The sequence below is a fragment of the Schistocerca nitens genome, chromosome 3 (assembly GCF_023898315.1).
Source record: "Schistocerca nitens isolate TAMUIC-IGC-003100 chromosome 3, iqSchNite1.1, whole genome shotgun sequence".
NCBI classification, from domain to species: Eukaryota; Metazoa; Arthropoda; class Insecta; order Orthoptera; family Acrididae; genus Schistocerca; species Schistocerca nitens.
Genome location: NC_064616.1, coordinates 345,352,822 through 345,376,773, shown reverse-complemented (window position 1 = coordinate 345,376,773; position 23,952 = coordinate 345,352,822). Strand labels below are relative to the sequence as shown.

Genomic DNA, 23,952 nt, shown 5'->3' with positions numbered 1-23,952 from the left:
ACCGAGCGGAGGAAGCAGTAATTAGGGCTGAGAGTAGTGTGATGCACCGAGGTGAGGAGCGGCGCGTGTCTCGTTTTGCAGCACGGCGACGGCGACGGCGATTCGGACGAGCCGGTGGACGTGGAGGGCGGCGTCTTCACGGAGTACGAGTGGGCGGGGCAGCGGCGCGTGCGCGCGTCCGCGCTGCTCGTGGGCGGCTACGCGGCGGCCGGGCTGGCGACGGCCGCGACCACGGCCGACGACGCCGACCACGGGGACCTGGTCGTCGACGGCGACGACTCCGCCACGCTGGGGCCCGCGCAGTACTCGGAGGCCGACGTGCTGCTACCCGCCGCCGCGGCGCGCGAGCGGCGCGCGCTGCGACACGCCCTGCTCAGGTAGCGTGCTTCCTCTCCACTCTTCCGTTTTCATGCCGGTCCTCGTAAGTACACTACTGGCCATTAAAATTGCTACACCACGAAGATGAAATGCAACAGGCGCGAAATTTAATCGACAGGAAGAAGATGCTGTGATATGCAAATGATTAGCTTTTCAGAGCATTCACACGAGGTTGGCGCCGGTGGCGACACCTACAACGTACTGACATGAGGGAAGTTTCCAACCGATTTCTCATACACAGACCGCAGTTGACCGGCGTTGCCTGGTAAAACGTAGTTGTGATGCGTACCATCACGTTTCCGACTTTGATAAAGGTCGAATTGTAGCCTATCGCGATTGCGGTTTATCGTATCGCGGCATTGCTGCTCGCGTTGTTCGAGATCCAATGACTGTTAGCAGAATATGGAATCGGTGGGTTCAGGAGGGTAATACGGAACGCCCTGCTGGATCCCAACGGCCTCGTATCACTAGCAGTCGAGATGACAGGCATCTTATCCGCATGGCTGTAACAGATTATGCAGCCACGTTTCGATCCATGAGTCAACAGATGGGGACGTCTGCAAGACAACAACCTTCTGCACGAACAGTTCGTCGACCTTTGCAGCAGCATGGACTATCAGCTTGGAGACCGTGGCTGCGGTTACCCTTGACGCTGCATCACAGACAGGAGCGCCTGCGATGGTGTACTCAACGACGAACCTGGGTGCACGAATGGCAAAACGTCATTTTTTCGGATGAATCCAGGTTCTGTTCACAGCATCATGATGGTCGCATCCGTGTTTGGCGACATCGCGGTGAACGCACATTGGAAGCGTGTATTCGTCATCGCCATACTGGCGTGATTGTATGGGGTGCCATTCGTTACACGTCTCGGTCACCTCTTGTTCGCATTGACGGCGCTTTGAACAGTGGACGTTACATTTCAGATGTGCTTCGACCCGTGTCTCTACCCTTCATTCGATCCCTGCGAAACCCTACATTTCAGCGGGATAATGCACGACCGCATGTTGCAGGTCCTGTACGGACCTTTCTGGATACAGAAAATGTTCGACTGCTGCCCTGGCCAGCACATTCTCCAGATCTCTCCCCAATTGAAAACGTCTGGTCAATGGTGGCCGAGCAACTGGCTCGTCACAATACGCCAGTCACTACTCTTGATGAACTGTGGTATCGTGTTGAAGCTGCATGGGCAGCTGTACCTGTACACGCCATCCAAGCTCTGTTGCACTCAATGCCCAGGCGTATAAACGCCATTTTTAAGGCCGTAGGTGGATGTTCTGGGTACTGATTTCTCAGGATCTATGCACCCAAATTGCGTGAAAATGTAGTCTCATGTCAGTTGTAATATAATATATTTGTCCAATGAATACCCGTTTATCATCTGCATTTCTTCTTGGTGTATCAATTTTAATGGCCAGTGGTGTAAATCAGTGTCGGCGGATGGGAAGCATAGCTCGGAAATCAGCGCGTCTGAAACGAAGTATTGGATTGGTGTATCAGTTTGTAGCGGTTTTCCGCTAGTTTAATAAATACAATAGATATACACAATAGAGGCGTTAGTCACCAATAATATATTCTCCTTCGCCATTTACAGCAGTCTGGAACGCTGAGGTACCTTTTCGGTCCTGCGGCTGTAGAATCGCGTGGTTTTGAGGCGAAGGACTCGTCGAACCATGTTCGGAGCGCATTTTCATCCGAGAAGGATGTTCCTTCAAGGTTGTTCGAGAGAGAGCGGGAAAGGTGAAAATCTGAGGGCGCAAGATCGTGTGACTAATGCGGGTGCGGAATGACTTCAGGAGGCGGGCGGGCGTCATCGTGGAGTAGCGTCACTTCACGCAGTCTTCCTGGTCGTTGTGCTCGGACTGCGTCTAGAAGACGTTTCAGTTGTTGACAATAAATGTCAGCGGTGATGCCTACGGCTCTGGGAAGCAATTGGTAGTACACCACACCGTCGCTGTTCCACCAGATGCTTAACGTTATCTTTTGTGGATGCGCGCAGGCCTTTGTACGGGGAGTTGCCGCTTTGTTTGGGTTCAACCATTTCTTTCTTTTCCCTATGTTAGCATAGACACACCATTTCTCGTCACCAGTAACGATGAGGGATAGGAATGGTTGGTGTCGTTCACGAGCCAGTTGATGACGAGCAACCAGAGATGCACCTATGGCCATCCGATTTTTTTCTGATTTTGACTTAGAATATGCGGCACCCACACACCCGATTTTTTAAGCTTCTCCATTGCATGTAAATGTCACATTATGGTGGAATAATCACAATTCATCACATTTGCCTGTTCTGGGATACACTGACGTGGATCATTGTAGATTAATGCGTTTAAACGATCTTCATCAAACCCCGAAAGTCGTCCTGAGCGTGAAGAGTCACTAATGTCAAACGGTCCTTCTTAAAACGAGAAATCCATTTTCTTTCCATACTCTGTCCAGTGGCATTATCACCAGACACGGCGCTAATGTTTCTGGCTCACCGCTCTAATGGATTGAAACAGAGGAACATGCCGGAAATATTCCGATCTCTCCACATGACACTTCACTCACTATCTCCAAATGACAGAATGACAATATAAAATGGTTCAAATGGCTCTGAGCACTATGGGACTTACCTTGTGAGGTCATCAGTCCCCTATAACTTAGAACTACTTGAACCTAACTAACCTAAGGACATCACACACATCCATGCCCGAGGCAGGATTCGAACCTGCGACCGTATCGGTCGCGCGGCTCCAGACTGTAGCGCCTAGAACCGCTCGGCCACTCCGGCCGGCGAATGACAATATATAAAGTCACCCGAGGTAAAAGAGTACTCCTATATATTGCAGACTGTAAATGTCATAGTTGAGACTAATGAGCTACCATCTTCGAGACATCTCGTTTCTGTCGGCGGTGTGGTAAGTGCAATGCACACTTCCAGTTATTGCTTTGAGCAGTTCACGAGGATCCCAGCTCACACATATTGACTACATAGAGCCTTTTGTAAATTAGCCTTACACTGAGCTTAACAGATCATTCACAATCAGTAGTTCAGAATATCGAGAAAAGAAAGCAATGACGAACTACAAAAGAAGAATGACAGTCGGTAAATAAATCCATAGCAACGGGAATGCCAACATGCAAAACAAAAACGGTACGAAGTTACGCGGCAACCTAATGTTATTTTGTAGAGACGAGCTACGATGTTGAAGACAAATCTCGAATTTTAATTTGGGCAGAATATTCCTGTCGCTTGGTATAAAAGAATATGCATTTATATTGTAGGAATACAGCCTTCTTTACGTGTCGTCAGTTTTTACAATGGGGATTATATTAAATTGTTATTAACCGTAAGTAGTATACAATGAACAAGCGAAGCGTGTGCCTGGAACGACAGTGGTGCATTTCGGAACTGTCTGATGTCCAGTATACCTGGGCGTCTATATCCGTTAGTGTATTGTGTAATGAAACTGATTGTAAACGTTTCTATTTAAGTTTCCACCGTTGTATTTAAGTTCCCAACGTCTACCAATCACTAATTATTTAAAGTTATTTATTGTTCCATGTTATCTGAAGGCTATGGCGTTAGTCAAACATGTAGCAGGCCATTAATTGGTCTCGTTAATATGATTTCAGCAGTCTGCTTACAAACGTTTTCGTTGTCGGAATCAGTACTGACAAGGCACTACAAAGTGAATTAAGAATTTCATAAATTTAATCGTTTGTAGCTGATTCACTATTTGTCTTACATGCAGCCCCAGATACATCTACATCTACATGACTATTCTGCAATTCACATTTAAGTGCTTGGCAGAGGGTTCATCGAACCACAATCATACTATCTCTCTACCATTCCACTCCCGAACAGCGCGCGGGAAAAACGAACACCTAAACCTTTCTGTTCGAGCTCTGATTTCTCTTATTTTATTTTGATGATCATTCCTACCTATGTAGGTTGGGCTCAACAAAATATTTTCGCATTCGGAAGACAAAGTTGGTGACTGAAATTTCGATAAACGTCTTTGCTTTAATGACTTCCATCCCAACTCGCGTATCATATCTGCCACACTCTCTCCCCTATTACGTGATAATATAAAACGAGCTGCCCTTTTTTGCACCCTTTCTATGTCCTCCGTCAATCCCACCTGGTAAGGATCCCACACCGCGCAGCAATATTCTAACGAACGAGTGTAGTGTAAGCTGTCTCTTTAGTGGACTTGTTGCATTTTCTAAGTGTCCTGCCAATGAAAGGCAACCTTTGGCTCGCCTTCCTCACAATATTATCTATGTGGTCTTTCCAACTGAAGTTGTTCGTAATTTTAACACCCAGGTACTTAATTGAATTGACAGCCTTGAGAATTGTACTATTTATCGAGTAATCGAATTCCAACGGATTTCTTTTGGAACTCATGTGGATCACCTCACACTTCTCGTTATTTAGCGTCAACTGCCACCTGCCACACCATACAGTAATCTTTTCTAAATCGCTTTGCAACTGATACTGGTCTTCGGATGACCTTACTAGACGGTAAATTACAGCATCATCTGCGAACAACCTAAGAGAACTGCTCAGATTGTCACCCAGGTCATTTATATAGATCAGGAACAACAGAGGTCCAAGGACGCTTCCCTGGGGAACACCTGATATCACTTCAGTTTTACACGATGATTTGCCGTCTATTACTACGAACTGCGACCTTCCTGACAGGAAATCACGAATCCAGTCGCACAACTGAGACGATACCCCATAGGCCCGCAGCTTGATTAGAAGTCGCTTGTGAGGAACGGTGTCAACAGCTTTCCAGAAATCTAGAAATACGGAATCAACTTGAGATCCCCTGTCGATAGCGGCCATTACTTCGTGCGAGTAAAGAGCTAGCTGCGTTGCACAAGAACGATGTTTTCTGAAACCATGCTGATTACGTATCAATACATCGTTCCCTTCGAGGTGATTCATAATGTTTGAATACAGTGTATGCTCCAAAACCCTACTGCAAACCGACGTCAATGATATAGGTCTGTAGTTCGATGGATTAATCCTACTACCCTTCTTAAACACTGGGGCGACCTGCGCAATTTTCCAGTCTGTAGGTACAGATCTATCGGTGAGCGAGCGGTTGTATATGAGTGCTAAGTAGGAAGCTATTGTATCAGCGTAATATGAAAGGAACCTAATCGGTATACAATCTGGACCTGAAGACTTGCCCGTATCGAGCGATTTGAGTTGCTTCGCAACCCCTAAGGTATCTACTTCTAAGAAACTCATGCTAGCAGCTGTTCGTGTTTCAAATTCTGGAATATTCCATTCGTCTTCCCTGGTGAAGGAATTTCGGAAAACTGCATTCAATAACTCCGCTTTAGCGACACAGTCGTCGGTAACAGTACCATCGGCACTGCGGAGCGAAGGTATTGACTGCGTCTTGCCGCTTGTGTACTTTACATACGACCAGAATTTCTTCGGATTTTCTACCAAATTTCGAGACAATGTTTCGTTGTGGAACCTATTAAAGGCATCTCGCATTGAAGTCCGTGCCAAATTTCGCGCGTCTGTAAATTTTAGTCAACAGCCGTCGTTGTGATGTTATTTTATTATATTACAACCAGTTTCCGTGAGTCATTACGTCATCTTCAGGCCTTAAGTGACGCTGAGGAGGTGAACTCCAATCGTATAAACGATCCCTTCAGTGGCCAACATCTATGATCTGGCTTCCATTGAATACTGTAAAAGTGATGTGACTGCAACCATCAACAGACAACCGCTAGTATAGTTTCGACTTCATGTACTAAGAGCGCTGCTGTCGCGTCACATGACATGGCGACCCATAAGCTTAAGGAAGTTAGTGAGCCAGGCCCGTGGGTCACCAAAGGTAGCGTGTTATAGATCCAGATCCATAGCTAGTCGTGGGAACGTATATGGATCCTCACAGACGTAGAAACAAATGGCCCAACGGTTTGGGTGGCCCATTAGAGATCACCAATACCCACACAACTACATGTCAAAACCTGCCCTGAAAAAAATGTTTTTACACAGTTCAAATGGTTCAAATAGCTCTGAGCACTATGGGACTCAACTGCTGAGGTCATTAGTCCCCTAGAACTTAGAACTAGTTAAACCTAACTAACCTAAGGACATCACAAACATCCATGCCCGAGGCAGGATTCGAACCTGCGACCGTAGCGGTCTTGCGGTTCCAGACTGCAGCGCCTTTAACCGCACGGCCTTTTACACAGTAACAACAGAACGAAAACATGAAGTGTTAAACTTTTAGCTGCCAACATGGAATGCAAATACTTTTCTGAATGTTGAAGTTACTCATCGTCGCCGAACTTAGAACTTTTAATACCGCTTTTCTACCTAGTTGAAGCAGCTGTGACGAGTCAACGGAATGTCGCGTAAAGCGGGAACCTCACGGCCATTTCGGGTACTTTAACCATAGGAAAAATATCACATATCATGAACTTCGTAGATAACTCGCGTTTCATATCGCAAACTAAACTTTTGCAGATGAAATTTTTGGTAAGGTGACTAGTAGACAACAAAGACAGTGCAGGGTTTTGACATTATTGACGTCTTCCATCACTTCAGTCGATAATTTAATTGCCCGCCCTGTGGCCGAGTGGTTCTAGGCGCTTCAGTCCGGAACCGCGCCGCTGCTACGGTCGTAGGTTCGAATCCTGCCTCGGGCATGGATGTGTGTGATGTCCTTAGGTTAGGTAGGTTTAAGTAGTTCTAAGTCTAGGTGACTGATGACCTCAGATGTTAAGTCCCAGAGTGCTTAGAGTCATTTGAACCATTTGATGTTTTAATTTGTTGAAATGGAGTAGTATTTTATGGCAATTCTTGTAGCACAGCTCTTACGACTGTTTTTGAATTTTTTGCGTATATCACAATGAAAGAGTTTCCTCTTTATACATTATAGTCGTCATAAAAATGTGAATTATCTACTAAGAGACTAAACCAAACGTTTTTCGTGCACCAGACACTCGTAACAAAAGAATCATTAATACATTTATGCACTTCACAGTCGTTACAAGTTTTATTTACACAAATTTCGATGGAGTAAGAAATGGCTCTGCATATTGTGCTTCGTAACACGCGTAATTAATCAATTTCGCCAGCTATGGCCGTGCAAACTGATAGCGTATAAATGACAGAAAATTTAGAATACTGTTCTGCTGATAAACCTAAAATGACAAATGCCTATTGGAAATAACATTGTCCAACATTTTCTTGAAAAATTGTCGAGAGAGAGAGAGAGAGAGAGAGAGAGAGAGAGAGAGAGAGAGAGAGAGAGAGAGGGGTGGCGGGGGTGGGGGGGTTGAAGCACTGTAATTGTTCCGGGGGGAATCCGACAGCATAGTCGCGAGTGCGGCACTATTTAGAAACAAATGAGACACACTGCTGTCAGGTCCATTCACGTCCTTTGACATTACGATCTTCAGGGGGGACGGGTTTAATTGGCTGCTGGACTCCGGAATCTGTAGAAAATATCCCTTGGGTGTCTTCTGTGAACATCATACCGGGGTAACGCCAGTGCAATTGCATCGGTTTATGTGATACAGAAATGAAATCCTTTATCATTTCAGCTGTGTCTTTTCCCTTTACAATAGTAGTAAGTGGCTCGCTGAACTATAAAATATCTGTAGCATTATTTTGTGGGCCACACTATGAAAAAAACTTTGCAAGCTTCTCAACTGTTAATTGAAATAAAGATCAATTGTAAATGAATTTATTGTAGAAGTTAAGCATGCTCTATTTAGGAAGTATCTGTAAAATAATTTGGAACGTAGTGTCATTTCCCACTAAACACACAACAGACTGGAGTAGACGGATAAATAAATCGTACCGATTGTGAATGAACACGCTTACGACGGATACGCCCGTCGAACCCACTTAACAAGCTAATCTACTTCGACACTAATTTTAGGGATGGGGATGGGAGCGACCAGAACAATTGCGCTGTGAGATCATTTTTAAAGTGCAAGGAACGTGCGGTTTGTAGAGGCACAGCCCCTCTGCCGCAGCAGTTTATTTGCGGTATGGAAGCCTCTAACTCTTACGGTTAACCGCAGCCGCGTCATGGCCAGATGAATGGGGCAGAACAGAACGGTGAGCAACAGTTGATATGCGGCTGAGCCAATTCTGCCGAAAAGCGCTTCCAACGTTCGTTTCCGGCCTGGTCATTCCCAGAATAATATGATGGGCAAGCGTTTTCACAAGAGGAGGCTTCATATGTGCCTGCGATTGACGTAGAATCTTATCGTTAAAATGTGCGTTGTCATTCACTGGAGAGTTGAGTGTCATCTGCGACAAAAATGATCTGTCAGTGTAACATTAGCAGTTTATGACCATCGAATGCGGACGTATCATGCGACCAAAGTAAAACTAGCCCCCAAAATGTATTTGGCAGTTCGGGACAGCGTAATTTAAACAAGAAAACTAATCGAAACGAGGCAGAACAAAAGAAAATATTGTTTAAATAGAAGATAGGATGCAAAAAAAGTCTGATAAAATTGCAAAACCGGTTTGGTGTGCAAGCAGGAGTTAAAAAATCGTAGTGTCAGAACATTATCAAGGACGACTTGCGAAACCTTTACAGATTTTCTATTCTGTATGGTTTGAAGTTTCCAGACCAACATGAGCAAGTTATATTCCGCCGGTAGTTTATAAATAAATTGGTATAGGGGCATTTGATACCTTCATTTTCTAATATGAGGCTCTGAATAGCGTTAATACTGCTATCAGATTTTCTGTAAGTGTATACCGCTTTCAGTGCGTTATGAGAGACCGTTTAGTAACACCATGTCAGAAAGTTGTCCCATCGGCTGTCGAAAATTCTCTCTTCTATCGTACTGCAACTTGGAAGAACGTGCGTTTCCTCTTTTCCTACCAAGTATTAGGATATCTTGATTGATCTCTTAATGGCTTGGTCGGGATATGCAGTTGCAGCAACCATCCACAATAAAAATTAAGTTGATATAGTTATATACCTGACGCTATTGGAGAATCCATTGTAACTTTCATAAACAACAATCTGCTTCATCGAGTCTGTGCTTGAATCTTTCGAAGGCATGCCTGCAGCCCTTTCTGCAGCTTTCTACCATTTGTTTCTACCCTCCCGGTTTACGTAATAGTGTATGTTGTTATATGATTACTATGCTAGTACTAGATTTCAGTCATGTTTTCTAACTTTCGTGCTCTTTTCTACTTGATTATCAGTGGAGTACCGTCCATACCGCTGATATGAATACGTTACTTACCAATTTTTCAATCTTCTTATATATTATATATTGTTTACAGCTATTTCTTTTCCAACTTTTTTATATCTCATTCGTAATCAGTCGACGTTTGATTGAATCTACTTCGTATTTCACTTCTAACAAGGGAACCTCCCCATCGCACCCCCCTCAGATTTAGTTATAAGTTGGCAGAGTGGACAGGCCTTGAGAAACTGAACACAGATTGTGGTGTCACCGTCAGACACCACACTTGCTAGGTGGTAGCTTAAATCGGCCGCGGTCCTCTAGTACATGTCAGACCCGCGTGTCGCCACTTGTGTTCACCATAGAGATGTACAAGAAGAAATTAAAGATAAGTATATGAGAAGCTCCGTTCTTTTCTTTATAGCTTTTACCACATATCCTGTTTCAGATTTAACGCAAGACGGCGTGAGTTGACGCGTGCCCTATCGGCTACTTCATTGTGGACTGGCTGCTCTTGTCAGTCCACAACACAGATCAATCGAGAAAACAGGAAGAAGTTGTGTGGAACAATGAAAAAAATAAGCAAAATATACAAACTGAGTAGTCCATATGCAATATATACAACATCAACGATAGCTTGAGCTCAGGAGCGCCGTGGTCCTGTGGTTAGCGTGAACAACTGCGGAACGAGAGGTCCTTGGTTCAAGTCTTCCCTCAGGTGAAAATTTTACTTTATTTATTTTCGCAAAGTTATGATCTGTCAGTTCGTTCATTGACGTCTCTGTTCACTGTAATAAGTTTAGTGTCTGTGTTGTGCGACCGCACCGCAAAACCGTGCGATTAGTAGACGAAAGTACGTTCCTCTCCAATGGGAACCGAAAACATTTGATCGCAAGGTCATAGGTCAACCGATTCCTCCACAGGAAAACACGTCTGATATATTCTATACGACACTGGTGACGGCATGTGCGTCACATGACAGGAATATGTTGTCGACCCACCTAACTTGTACACTTGGCCAATGGGTAAAAAGATTGTTCTACCTTGCCCGATTTAGGTTTTCTTGTTGATGTGATAATAACTCCCAAAAAAGTGATGAAAACATAAGAGTTTGTCACATAAACTGCAACAAATGAATGCAACAGTTTCACAGTCACACAGTTTTCCCTGTGCTCTGTCAAAACATATGTTTTTAACGTTTTCCAATTTTTTCCGTGTAGACCGTCAAATCCTGCATATGTCCAAGCAAATCTGAACATGTCCTGGAATTTTCGAGAGCGAAGTTGATTGTGTGAGTGCCTGAACTTTGATAATTGACACACGTCAATTGCTAGAAAATAAAAAAGTTAAAATTTTTACTGTAGGGAAGACTTGAACGGAGGTCCTCTCGTACCACAGTCGGTTACGCTAACCACGAGACCACGGCTCTCGTCATATAACATGGTCCTTGATGTGACTTAAGTTACACATCGACTATTCAATTTGTATATTTTGCTTATTTTTTTCAAAGTTCGACAAAACTTCTTCCTGTTTTCTCGATTGATCTGTGTTCAGTTTTTCAAGGCCTATCCACTGTGCCAACTTATAACTAAATCTGAGGGGGGTGCGATGGGGAGGTTCCCTTGTAAGTCATGTACAACAATGACTCGCTCATCATTTTGTTAATTTTCTTTTTCCATCTTTATTTGATAATTTCAGGTACAGGGGATAGGCAAAATAATGTGAGCACCTGTGGTTATTTGGGAATGGTTTATTAATTAGGGGTTGGACCCCATTTGCCCGTAATACAGCTGCAGTTCTCCTTGGAATACTGGCATATAATGATTGTATAGTGGAATGTTATGCCACTCTTCGATCAGAATGCTTTCTAACACCTGTAGTGACGAGGCAGGCGGAAATCTGCTCCGGAGTCTGCGGTCCAATACCGCCTACAAGGTTTAGATAACGTGCAAGTCCTGGGAATGTGCTGACCAGGCAAGACGCTGCACGTCAGTTGCATGCTCCTCATACCACGATTGTACTGTCCTGGCCGTGTGAATGGGTGCATTATCGTCCTGAAATATGGCATCATTGTTGGGGAACAACGTTCGAACCATGAGGTGCACCTGATCACCTAAAATGTTCGCAATATCGTTGGCTTAATACGGCCTTAGAGAGTAATGATGGACCGCAGAATACCATGATATGTCTGCCCACACCATCGTACTTCCACCTCCATGCTTAACCGTTGGAATCAAGCAATCAGGATTGACACGTCGGACCATATGACGTGTTTCCACTGATCAACCTTCCAGGATTAACGCTCCTAAAACCATGTTTTACGCTTCTTTGCGTCGGTTGTCGTCATTAATGGTTTCGTTATTGCAGTTCGTCTATGAATATTCGCTTTGTGGAGTTCTCGGCGGACATTGTCGATAGATACAGGGTCTCTAAGATGGCTATTGAGCTCTGCAGTCACTTTAGCCGCCGTAGTTTTATGTTGCTTTGACACAATCGGTGTTACCGTACGACGAACTCTGTCATTTAGCTTTGATTTGTGCCCACTCTCACGTTTACGCGATGACGTCGTTTCATGTTTTGTGTAGGCTGTCATGACTGTTGAAACAGTTGTTCTTGAAACATTCAACAAGTTGGCTGTCGAGGTTACTGATGCTCCAGCTAATCGGGCCTCCACAATCTGCCCTCTTTGGAACTCTGTTAGGTCTTTCATTCCACGTCATTGCCTCTGAATTCATATACGAAGTGTGCACTACTTGTAAACAACGTGCACTCCTATTTTTATCCAAAACTCCATGTCGCTCCGTACTTTCCGTGTCCAAGTTGGTGCCTCCCATAGATCCCCCCATTATTCAAGAGAATGGAGTCTCGCAGGGCTCCGTATTGAACGTGTCTCTATTTTTAGTGGCCATTAACGGTCTAGCAGCTGCTGTCGGGCCGTCAGCCTCACCTTATCTGTATGCAGACGACTTTTGCATTTCGTACTGCTCCTCCAATACTGGTGTTGCTGAGCGGCGCCTACAGGGAGTCATTCACAAGGCACAGTCATGGGCCGTAGCCCGCGGCTTCCAGTTTTCAGCCGAGACGTCATGTGCCATGCACTTCTGTCGGCGTCGTACCGTTCACCCGGAACCAGAACTTTACCTTAATGACGATCCACTCACGGTGATGGAGACATATCGATTCTTAGGACTGGTTTTCGACTCTCGATTGACTTGGCTTCCTCATGTTCGTCAGCTTAAGCGGAAGTGATGGCAGCACCTCAATGCCCTCTGCTACTTGAGCAGCACCAACTGGGGTACAGGTCGATCTACGCTGCTGCAACTCTACAGAGCCCTTGTTCAATCCCGCCTCGACTGTGGGAGTCTGGTTTATCGTTCGGCAGCGCCCTCGTCGTTGTGTTTACGCGACCCAGTGCACCACTGCAGAGTTCGACAAGCGACGGGAGCTTTTAGGACGAGTCCGGGACCAGCGTACTGGTGGAGGCTGGAGTCCTTCCATTCAAGATCAGACGTGCACAACTGCTTGCCAGTTACGTTACACACATTCGTAGCTCTCCTGAGCATCCGAATTACTGTCTCCTTTTCCCAACCACGGCGGTTCATCTCCCGCATCGGGGGCCCAGGTCAGGGCTTACGATTGCGATTCGCCTCCGATCCCTTCTGTCTGAACTGGAGTCCTTCCGTTTACCACCTCTAGAGGTCCATTCACGTTCACCTCTGTGGATTAAACCTAAGCCGAAGCTTCGTCTGGACCTTTTTCATGGCCTTAAGTTACTCCCGCGGCTCTCCGCTGTCACTTCCTCTCGATTCTTGCCATGTCCCGGGGCTCTGAAGTGGTTTACACCAACGGCTCGATGGCTGATGGTCATATTGGCTTCGCCTATGTTCACAGAGGGCATATTGAGCAGCACTCCTCGCCATATGGCTGCAGTATTCTCACTGCAGAGCTGGTGGCAATATCTCGTGCTCTTGAGCACATCCGCTCATGCCCTGGCGAGTCGTTTTTACTCTGTACTGATTCCTTAAGCAGCCTCCAAGCTATTGCTGCCACTCTCGCCATCCTTTGGTAGCGACCATCCAGGAGTTCATCTGTGCCCTGGAACGGTCCAGTCGTTCAGTGGTGTTTGTCTGGACCCCAGACACGTCGGCATCCAAGGCAATGAACTCGCTGACAGGCTGGCCAAACAGGCTACACGGAAATCGGCATTCCTGTAACTGACTTACGTTCCTTGTTGCGCCGCAAGATTTTTCGGCTTTGGGAAACGGAATGGCATAACAGTACGCACAACAAACTGTGTGCCATTAAGGAGACTACGAATGTGTGGAACTTTTCCATTCGGTTATCTCCGAGGGACTCTGTGGTTCTCTGCCGGCTGCACAGTGGCCACGCTTGTGTCACCCACGGCTACCTCCTGCACCGTGAAGACCCACCTGTGTCGGTGTGGCGCCCGGTTGACAGTGGCCCATATTCTGTTGCGCTGTCCTGTGTTGGCTGCCCTGCGACAAAATCTTTGGTTACCGGACGCGTTGCCGTTAATTTTAGCTGACAACGCTTCATCGGCTGATATAGTTTTACGTTTTAGGCGCGAGGGTGGTTTTTATCATTCTATGTAAGTTTTAGTGGGTGTCCTTTGTCCCTCTGTGTGCTCCACCCTAGTGATTTTAGGCTGGAGGTTTTAATGTGTTGCAGAGTGGCTGGCTTCTCCTTTTTATTCTCGTGGTCAGCCAGCCATGGTAATCTGCTTTCTTTTTTTTAAATCTTTTCTACCTGTTTCTTGCGTCTAACTGTGGTTTTCTTCTCCTCTTTTATTCCTTGCGGTGTTTGTTGCCTTTCTGTCGTTCTTGTGGTTTTTCCTTCCTTTCGATATTGTGCTGTACGTCTCGTTTGTTTTATTCTTTCCTTTGTGGGACTGTTTTAACAGGAACAAGGGACCATTGACCAAGCAGTTTGGTCCCTTACCCCCTCCCCCTTTTAAACCAACCAACTTGCCCTGATGCCTAGTCCGTACTAAACACAGACAGTCCAACCGTCGAACACAACCATCCCATTACTGCCACTGTTTGCCTATCCCCTGTTCTTCTTCGGTTGCCCCTGAAGTCATAAATCTTGTATTCCCTAGCTCTTATTATTTCCATAGTTTTCACGCATTCATGCTCCTTTACCGTCGTCGAACGCTTATGCGTCTGCCATCGTTCGTAGTCTCTGCGACTGCACCCAGCTAGGTGGCGCACTGTTTTAGGCACGAGACTCGCATTCTGCAGAAGAGAGGCCCACAAGGAGACCACCCAGCAACGGGATTTTTGCAAATTTTTCATATTTATGGTACGTGAAGTTCAGAACTCAAATATCACCCAACCGAAGTAGTTCTATGCAACTCTAAAAGTGTCTCGACAAAATCAACTTTGAATTTTTCCAACGGGCTGTAATTCACTAAACTAAGGCGATTTTCCCGACGCGGCGCACATAGAGGTATTTCATGCAAAAAGTTGGCCGGAATTAAAGTTTGATATATTCTGTATTGTGAGATCCTAGCGAACGTGTTTGTAGGACAGCAATATATTTAAATACTTAACATGAAATAGACCAGAATTACGGTATCTTTATTAGATTATTTATTCCCTAGCTGCAATACTATGTATTATTCAGATGATGCATCTTAGTCTTGTTCATCTGAGCAGTCTGTTTCTGCTGGCGACTCCTCTTTATTATCATTTAGCCGGCCGCTGTGGAAGAGCGGTTCTAGGCGCTTCAATCTGGAACCTCTCTGCTGCTACGGTCGCAGGTTCGCTTCCTGCCTCGGGCATGGATGTGTGTGATGTCCTTAGGTTAGTTAGGTTTAATTAGTTCTAAGCCTAGGGGACTGATGACCTCAGATGTTAAATTCCATAGTGCTTAGAGCCATTTAAACCATTTATTATCTTTTTGAGCTTGAGGGACCTGCCTAATCTATCCTTCGCTTGAGAGCAGTAAATGTATGTTTCTTTTCAGAATCGTTGGCTGTTTTTCTTTGGCTTCTCCAAAATCTTGTATACAGTGGAAGACATGTGATGTCATGGATGTAAGTCAACGTACAGTCTTGCTGTTTCGACAGTATAAGCAGAAAATTTGTATATGTCTATCTTATGCCCCTAGAAATAGCTTCTAGAATAACTCTGAATCGATAGATGAGTTGCAGATCTACACCTGTTATTTCGCTGAAATTTCAGGATCTTCAAAAAATATCCTACTGGTATTTCCGTCATTGCTATTTCCACAGCCTTGCTTGGGAACGTCTACAATTAACCCCAGTCGATTTGTGCACATTTCTTGTGTGGCTTTTTCCCTCTCTTGAACAAGTTTATTTTCCTCTTTTGAACGGATATGCCACTTCTTGATGTTTATTTTCTACGAAGAATACAACAAAAGTTCCAAAAATCTAATTCGCGTGTGGAGTTTAGACAGGTCGAACTGAAACCTTCAATATTTACTACTTTGGTTTTCGGTAAGTCATTGAAGTCTTTTGATGTAACATTGTAAATGTAGTACCTCATTGTCGATGCTGCAGACCCTTGCATCTACCACAGTCCTCAGCAACGTGTGTTTCGTTTGACTGGCTCACGTTAATTCTGTGGCTCCAAATTTGTTTCTCAATACTTGTGTCTTACGCTTTTTACTACATTCATTTAGCTCTACAAACGACCTTGATGGCCTATCAACTCGAGTTTTGCAACATGGAATTGTGATGATACCTTGCAGCCAATTATGGTTATTTTTGAGAAGATACTTTCAATCTTGTTTGAAGCAAGTCATCGTTACTTCAATTGTGACTTTATATAAAACACATTATGTCTGAAACCTTTCTTTTCTTCATCAGGGAAGGTACGATCTGATAATACACTCCTGGAAATTGAAATAAGAACACCGTGAATTCATTGTCCCAGGAAGGGGAAACTTTATTGACACATTCCTGGGGTCAGATACATCACATGATCACACTGACAGAACCACAGGCACATAGACACAGGCAACAGAGCATGCACAATGTCGGCACTAGTACAGTGTATATCCACCTTTCGCAGCAATGCAGGCTGCTATTCTCCCATGGAGACGATCGTAGAGATGCTGGATGTAGTCCTGTGGAACGGCTTGCCATGCCATTTCCACCTGGCGCCTCAGTTGGACCAGCGTTCGTGCTGGACGTGCAGACCGCGTGAGACGACGCTTCATCCAGTCCCAAACATGCTCAATGGAGGACAGATCCGGAGATCTTGCTGGCCAGGGTAGTTGACTTACACCTTCTAGAGCACGTTGGGTGGCACGGGATACATGCGGACGTGCATTGTCCTGCTGGAACAGCAAGTTCCCTTGCCGGTCTAGGAGTGGTAGAACGATGGGTTCGATGACGGTTTGGATGTACCGTGCACTATTCAGTGTCCCCTCGACGATCACCAGTGGTGTACGGCCAGTGTAGGAGATCGCTCCCCACACCATGATGCCGGGTGTTGGCCCTGTGTGCCTCGGTCGTATGCAGTCCTGATTGTGGCGCTCGCCTGCACGGCGCCAAACACGCATACGACGATCATTGGCACCAAGGCAGAAGCGACTCTCATCGCTGAAGACGACACGTCTCCATTCGTCCCTCCATTCACGCCTGTCGCGACACCACTGGAGGCGGGCTGCACGATGTTGGGGCGTGACCGGAAGACGGCCTAACGGTGTGCGGGACCGTAGCCCAGCTTCATGGAGACGGTTGCGAATGGTCCTCGCCGACACCCCAGGAGCAACAGTGTCCCTAATTTGCTGGGAAGTGGCGGTGCGGTCCCCTACGGCACTGCGTAGGATCCTACGGTCTTGGCGTGTATCCGTGCGTCGCTGCGGTCCGGTCCCGGGTCGACGGGCACGTGCACCTTCCGCCGACCACTGGCGACAACATCGATGTACTGTGGAGACCTCACGCCCCACGTGTTGAGCAATTCGGCGGTACGTCCACCCGGCCTCCCGCATGCCCACTATACGCCCTCGCTCAAAGTCCGTCAACTGCACATACGGTTCACGTCCACGCTGTCGCGGCATGCTACCAGTGTTAAAGACTGCGATGGAGCTCCGTATGCCACGGCAAACTGGCTGACACTGACGGCGGCGGTGCACAAATGCTGCGCAGCTAGCGCCATTCGACGGCCAACACCGCGGTTCCTGGTGTGTCCGCTGTGCCGTGCGTGTGATCATTGCTTGTACAGCCCTCTCGCAGTGTCCGGAGCAAGTATGGTGGGTCTGACACACCGGTGTCAATGTGTTCTTTTTTCCATTTCCAGGAGTGTATATAATTCTCCGTAAAGTCCAATCTTTCTACAAACTGTTTTTCCAGAACATCTGTTCGTAAGGACATAAAGGCCTTTGTTTGTCATAATTTTAACTTTCAAAGACGCGAGTATATAAATAAAATGCTTTCAAAATTCATTTCGGAGATGACATTGTTTACAGCTGGCAACTCGTTAATGTTAAACAATCGTACAAAATAAACTGCGGTATTCAGCGACAATTTTTTAAATTTCCAGTAGAGAAATGATTTTTCTATCAAACTGAATTAACAGGTACGCAGGGAAACACCCTGCACTATGACAAAAAGAATGATTATAACAAAAATAGCAAACAGTTTGAATGAAAATAAGTATAAATAACAGTACGCAGGCGGTTCTTCGGAATTCATATTGCTTTTCACTACACTTTAAGCAGAAACACGCTTCAACACAGTTACAAACGCAAAGTGATTTCAAGCCAGTGGAGAAGCTTCAGATGCACCGCAAGTGAGACTTAAATATATAACAACTCTACCACGTATCGGTGCACAATAAGCAAATAACGCTTTGCCTCAGCAATGCCCTATCCATCAGACTATCGCAGGAATGTAGGAATTCTAGGAATTACTCCCGTTTGAAAAGTGGACTTTTGGCCAGATTTAGGGCAAAATACCCGTGTGTGCGCCGTGTAGCTTTGTATTGGAGAATGGTAATGTGATAATCAATGGATCGCTGGTTCGAAACTTAGTATTGTCTTTTTTAATTTTATTTTTTTCGTTCAGCTCGATCGCCTACATCATTTAGATATAAACATTTATCAAATATATGCTAATTAACACATATCTCATCATCGATATTTTATAAAAGTTTGTCAATAAATCCGTAATGATTTTTTAAAATTTCATCAATATCTATTCACAGTATTGTATAAAATATCGATAATTTAGAATTTATGTAATTAAGCAGTGAGCGTGGTACGTGGTTGCATCGATGAGCTGAAAAAGGGGCCATTCCACTTTTTTAATTTACGATTACCGGAGATAACTGTATGCATCGTTTCGTATAACATGGGATCATATCTCATCAACAGAAGAGCTCGTTAGAAGGGCGTTGAGTTAGAGAAGAGCCATTGTCCAAATCGACAAGCTTATATTGGACCTGTTCTAATTAAAAAAAAAACCTAGACGATGTAAAAAATATTCTACAATACTTACCTGACGAGCATAAATCATTTCGTTACAGTATGTGCCAGCGGATTTTTCATTGCTGTAATGAGTATGAATAGTAAAAACTTGCATAACAAAATCCTTTCTCAGCAAACAGAAGACACACATTTTTTTTCTAAAAACCGATTATTAGATGTATGTTAATTAGCAAATACATTTGATTAATTTTATATTTAAATGATGTAGGTGTTCGAACTGAACGAAGAAATTAAACAAATGTGCATTAGGTGCTGTTTTCACATGTATGTCAGAGCCCTTACTGCTCCAACTATACAAACACACAACAGTATGTTTTGCACTATATAAACCATGCAATTGCTGCTCTAAGCTTAGCACTACTTACAAAGATACGTGAGCATCACGTTTTTCTTCACAGTCGTTAGCGGTTGTCTGCTGCCCCGTAGAAATCGTAGAGAGCCACCAGTTTCGTAGTTGCAGAATGAAATTTAGGAAAATAATGAAGGAGTAGTACATATAATGAATTTAATAACAGCTCTTTTCTGGAAATATCTTCGAGAAGCGGAGAGACACAGAATTAAAAAAAAGGATTAAATAGTTTTTTTTAACTGGTTGCATTCTACGAGTTGCTGGCTGCTTCTGACAGAATGCTGGTCTAATCTGAGTTGTGTGGGCTGTCAGCCCTTAGCTTCCTCTGGTTCATAGGCGCTGCTGGCGGGCGGGCATCTTTTAGGAGTGAAGCAACATTGGAGCGCAGTGTGACTTATACTCGCATCTAAAAGTGATGCGCATCACTTTCGCGATCTACTTCCGTCTTATCTCCAGTGTGGGGAATGCTTGCCCGTCGTCATGTGCTAGAAAGGGTGTGAGTATTATCCATCGTTATCTCGAACTCGTTTATCAAAAGCATGGGAAGCTTCCGGCAACTGTTTGCGGTTAAGGCATGTTGGGTCTTGTCAGCTGCCGATATCTGCGTGGGCGGCAGTCAGCGTCCACAGTGGTGTTTCTCTGGCCTTCAAGCTGTGGCGAGGCAGCGACCACTCACGGCGGCGGTAGTGGGCACTGGAGTCGCTGGAGGCTTGCGCGGCCCCCGGGGCAGCGGTCGCGGCAATAGGCTGACTATTACGAACACCTGCTTGACGTGGTCCACCATTTCCACTGGTGCTGCATCAGGAGGGTGTTGCGCTGTTGGAAAATAAAAATGAAATATACTAAGTAAAATCGCGCAGAGTATCAATAAATAATTGATCATTTGTGGAGAAGGAATAATCGTGAGTATTAACATAGTATTAACATTAATTAATAATAATAGAACTGGATGGACAAATACTTTCGAATGTGACTGACTTGTTCATCTTTTTGCTCTGGCTGGAGACGGTGGCTGATCTCTACTGTTTGTGCTTCATGGTAATCCTTTTACTATGACGTACAGACCTGAAATGAGTGAATTCGCTTAATTGAAATGATAATGATAATAATAATAATAATAATAATAATTCCCGTGGAGGCCCGGGAAAAGAATAGGCCTCCGGTATGTTCTGCCAGTCGTAAAAGGTGACGAAAAGAACAAACCACTAATAGGGCTAACCCCCCTTTTAGTGTGATTAGTTGGTTCAGGAGGGAACTAAAGAAGCCTCGGACAAGCGCCGTCATGGTCGGGGACGACGCTTGAACCCTATGCCCGCCCACAATGGTAACGACACTGCTAGCCAACTGGAAAATGATTTAAATCCAAACAGAGGTGTTTTGCAGGATATGCTTCCTGCAACCACCCTAGAAGGAAAACAAAGACAGAGGATGAGATGGTCAGATGAAGTTAATCGACACCTCATGTTCTGTTATTACCAAGCAACAAACCTAGGAACCAACACAACTGGATACAGATCACAAGTATACACAAAATTTATTACCAGATACCCAGAATTAAAATTTTTAACAGAACAACGACTAGCTGATCAGATCCGTGTAATAATAAAAAATAACAGGATACCACAGTCAGAATTAGAAAACATCAAACAAGTACAACAAATACTGGAACAAAATAATGTGCAATCAGAAGAAGAAGAAAATACAGTAATGGACTCAAACATCCCAGAGCAAACAAACAAAGAACAACATTCATCAATTAAACAATCAGAGGAAAACGAAATCTTAAGACAGCCACCAGAACAAGTACAAATAGAACACGAAGTGACACACATGTTAGATATAGAAGAAAAATTTCAGCTGACATATATAGAATACAAAGACACAAATACAGATATTAGGCCATTCTTGCATAGACCGCCAAATAGCCCACAAGTCGAAACAACAATAAAAACTATCAACATAATCATACACAACAAAATAAATGAAAACACAACTATGGAAGAGTTACAACTACTGGTTTATATAGGAGCACTCCCTACACTAAATATACACACTAGGCAGAGATCAGAACCAACCAACACATAGAAGAAACCCACAAAACCAACATGGCAACACAGGCTACAGATCAGAATAGAAAAACTGAGAAAAGACATCCGACAGCTAACACAATTTATAAGAAATGAAATATCAGACAAAAAACGAAAAAGGTTAGGTAAAATATCACAACAAGAAGCGATAGAGCAATTAGATGAAAAGAAGCAGAAATTACAAGCACTGGCCAAACGACTTAGAAGATACAAGAAAGTGAAAATAGAAGGAAACAAAACCAAACATTCAACACTAACCAAAAGAAATTTTACCAGACAATAGGTAACACACACATTAAAATAGACAATCCACCAAACATAACAGACATGGAACACTTCTGGAGCAACATATGGTCAAACCCGGTACAACATAACGGGCATGCACGGTGGATACAAGCAGAAACAGATACATACAAGATGATACCACAAATGCCTGAAGTGATAATTTTGCAACATGAAGTCACCCAAGCAATTAATTCTACTCACAATTGGAAAGCCCCTGGAAAAGATAAAATAGCAAATTTCTGGTTAAAGAAGTTCACCTCAACACATTCACATCGAACTAAATTATTTAACAGTTACATTGCAGACCCATACACATTCCCTGATACACTTACACATGGAATAACTTATCTGAAATCTAAAGATCAAGCAGACACAGCAAACCCAGCTAAATATCGCCCCATAACATGCCTACCAACAATATACAAAATATTAACTTCAGTCATTACACAGAAATTATTGACACATACAACACAGAACAAAATTATAAATGAAGAACAAAAAGGCTGTTGCAAAGGAGCACGAGGATGTAAAGAGCAACTGATAATAGATGCAGAGGTGACATATCAAGCTAAAACTAAACAAAGGTCGCTACACTACGCATACATTGATTACCAAAAAGCTTTTGATAGTGTACCCCACTCATGGTTACTACAAATATTGGAAATATACAAAGTAGATCCTAAATTGATACAGTTCCTAAACATAGCAATGAAAAATTGGAAAACCACACTTAATATCCAAATAAATTCAAATATCATCACATCACAGCCAATACAGATTAAGCGTGGAATATACCAAGGAGACTCATTAAGTCCTTTCTGGTTCTGCCTTCCTGTGAACCCACTATCCAACATGCTAAATAATACAGATTATGGATGTAATATTACTGGAACATACCCACACAAAATAACACATTTGCTATACATGGATGATCTAAAACTACTGGCAGCAACAAATCAACAACTCAACCAATTACTAAAGATAACAGAAGTATTCAGCAATGATATAAATATGGCTTTTGGAACAGACAAATATAAGAAAAATAGCATAGTCAAGGGAAAACACACTAAACAAGAATATTACATAATGGATAACCACAGCGACTGCATAGAAGCAATGGAAAAAACAGATGCCTATAAATATCTAGGATACAGACAAAAAACAGGAATAGATAATACAAATATTAAAGAAGAACTAAAAGAAAAATATAGACAAAGACTAACAAAAATACTGAAAACAGAATTGACAGCAAGAAACAAGACAAAAGCTATAAATACTTACGCTATACCAATATTGACCTACTCATTTGGAGTAGTGAAATGGAGTAACACAGACCTAGAAGCACTCAATACACTTACACGATCACAATGCCACAAATATAGAATACATCACATACATTCAGCAACAGAAAGATTCACATTAAGCAGAAAGGAAGGAGGAAGGGGATTTATCGACATAAAAAAACCTACATTATGGACAGGTAGACAATTTAAGAAAATTCTTTATAGAACGCGCATGAACTAGCAAAATACACCAAGCAATCACTCATATAAATACATCGGCTTCACCACTGCAATTTCATAACCACTTCTACAACCCTTTAGATCACGTAGCATCAACAGATACGAAGAAAGTAAATTGGAAAAAGAAAACACTACATGGCAAGCACCCGTATCATCTAACACAGCCACACATCGATCAAGACGCATCCAACACATGGCTAAGAAAAGGCAATATATGCAGTGGGACGGAAGGATTCATGATTGCAATACAGGATCAAACAAGAAACACCAGATATTACAGCAAGCATATTATTAAAGATCCCAATACCACAACAGATAAATGCAGACTTTGCAAACAACAAATAGAAACAGTAGATCACATCACAAGCGGATGTACAATACTAGCAAATACAGAATACCCCAGAAGACATGACAATGTAGCAAAAATAATACATCAACAGCTTGCCTTACAACATAAACTTATAAAACAACACGTTCCCACATACAAGTATGCACCACAAAATGTACTGGAGAATGATGAATGCAAATTATACTGGAACAGAACCATTATAACAGATAAAACAACACCACATAAAAAACCTGACATCATACTCACCAATAAAAAGAAGAAATTAACACAACTAATCGACCGTGCGACTGCTACGGTCGCAGGTTCGAATCC

The 23,952-nt window shown here is 43.7% G+C and overlaps 1 protein-coding gene across 1 annotated transcript in view; it reads left to right on the top strand.

Annotated features, from left to right (window-relative positions):
• The window catches only part of LOC126249226 (E3 ubiquitin-protein ligase RNF220-like), a 717,707-nt gene that overhangs the window by 622,093 nt on the left and 71,662 nt on the right, over nucleotides 1-23,952 (top strand). The window contains exon 7 of the mRNA XM_049950882.1: nucleotides 82-377. Coding sequence (XP_049806839.1) covers nucleotides 82-377 — 296 coding nt within the window. The remainder of the gene's footprint in view (nucleotides 1-81; nucleotides 378-23,952) is intronic.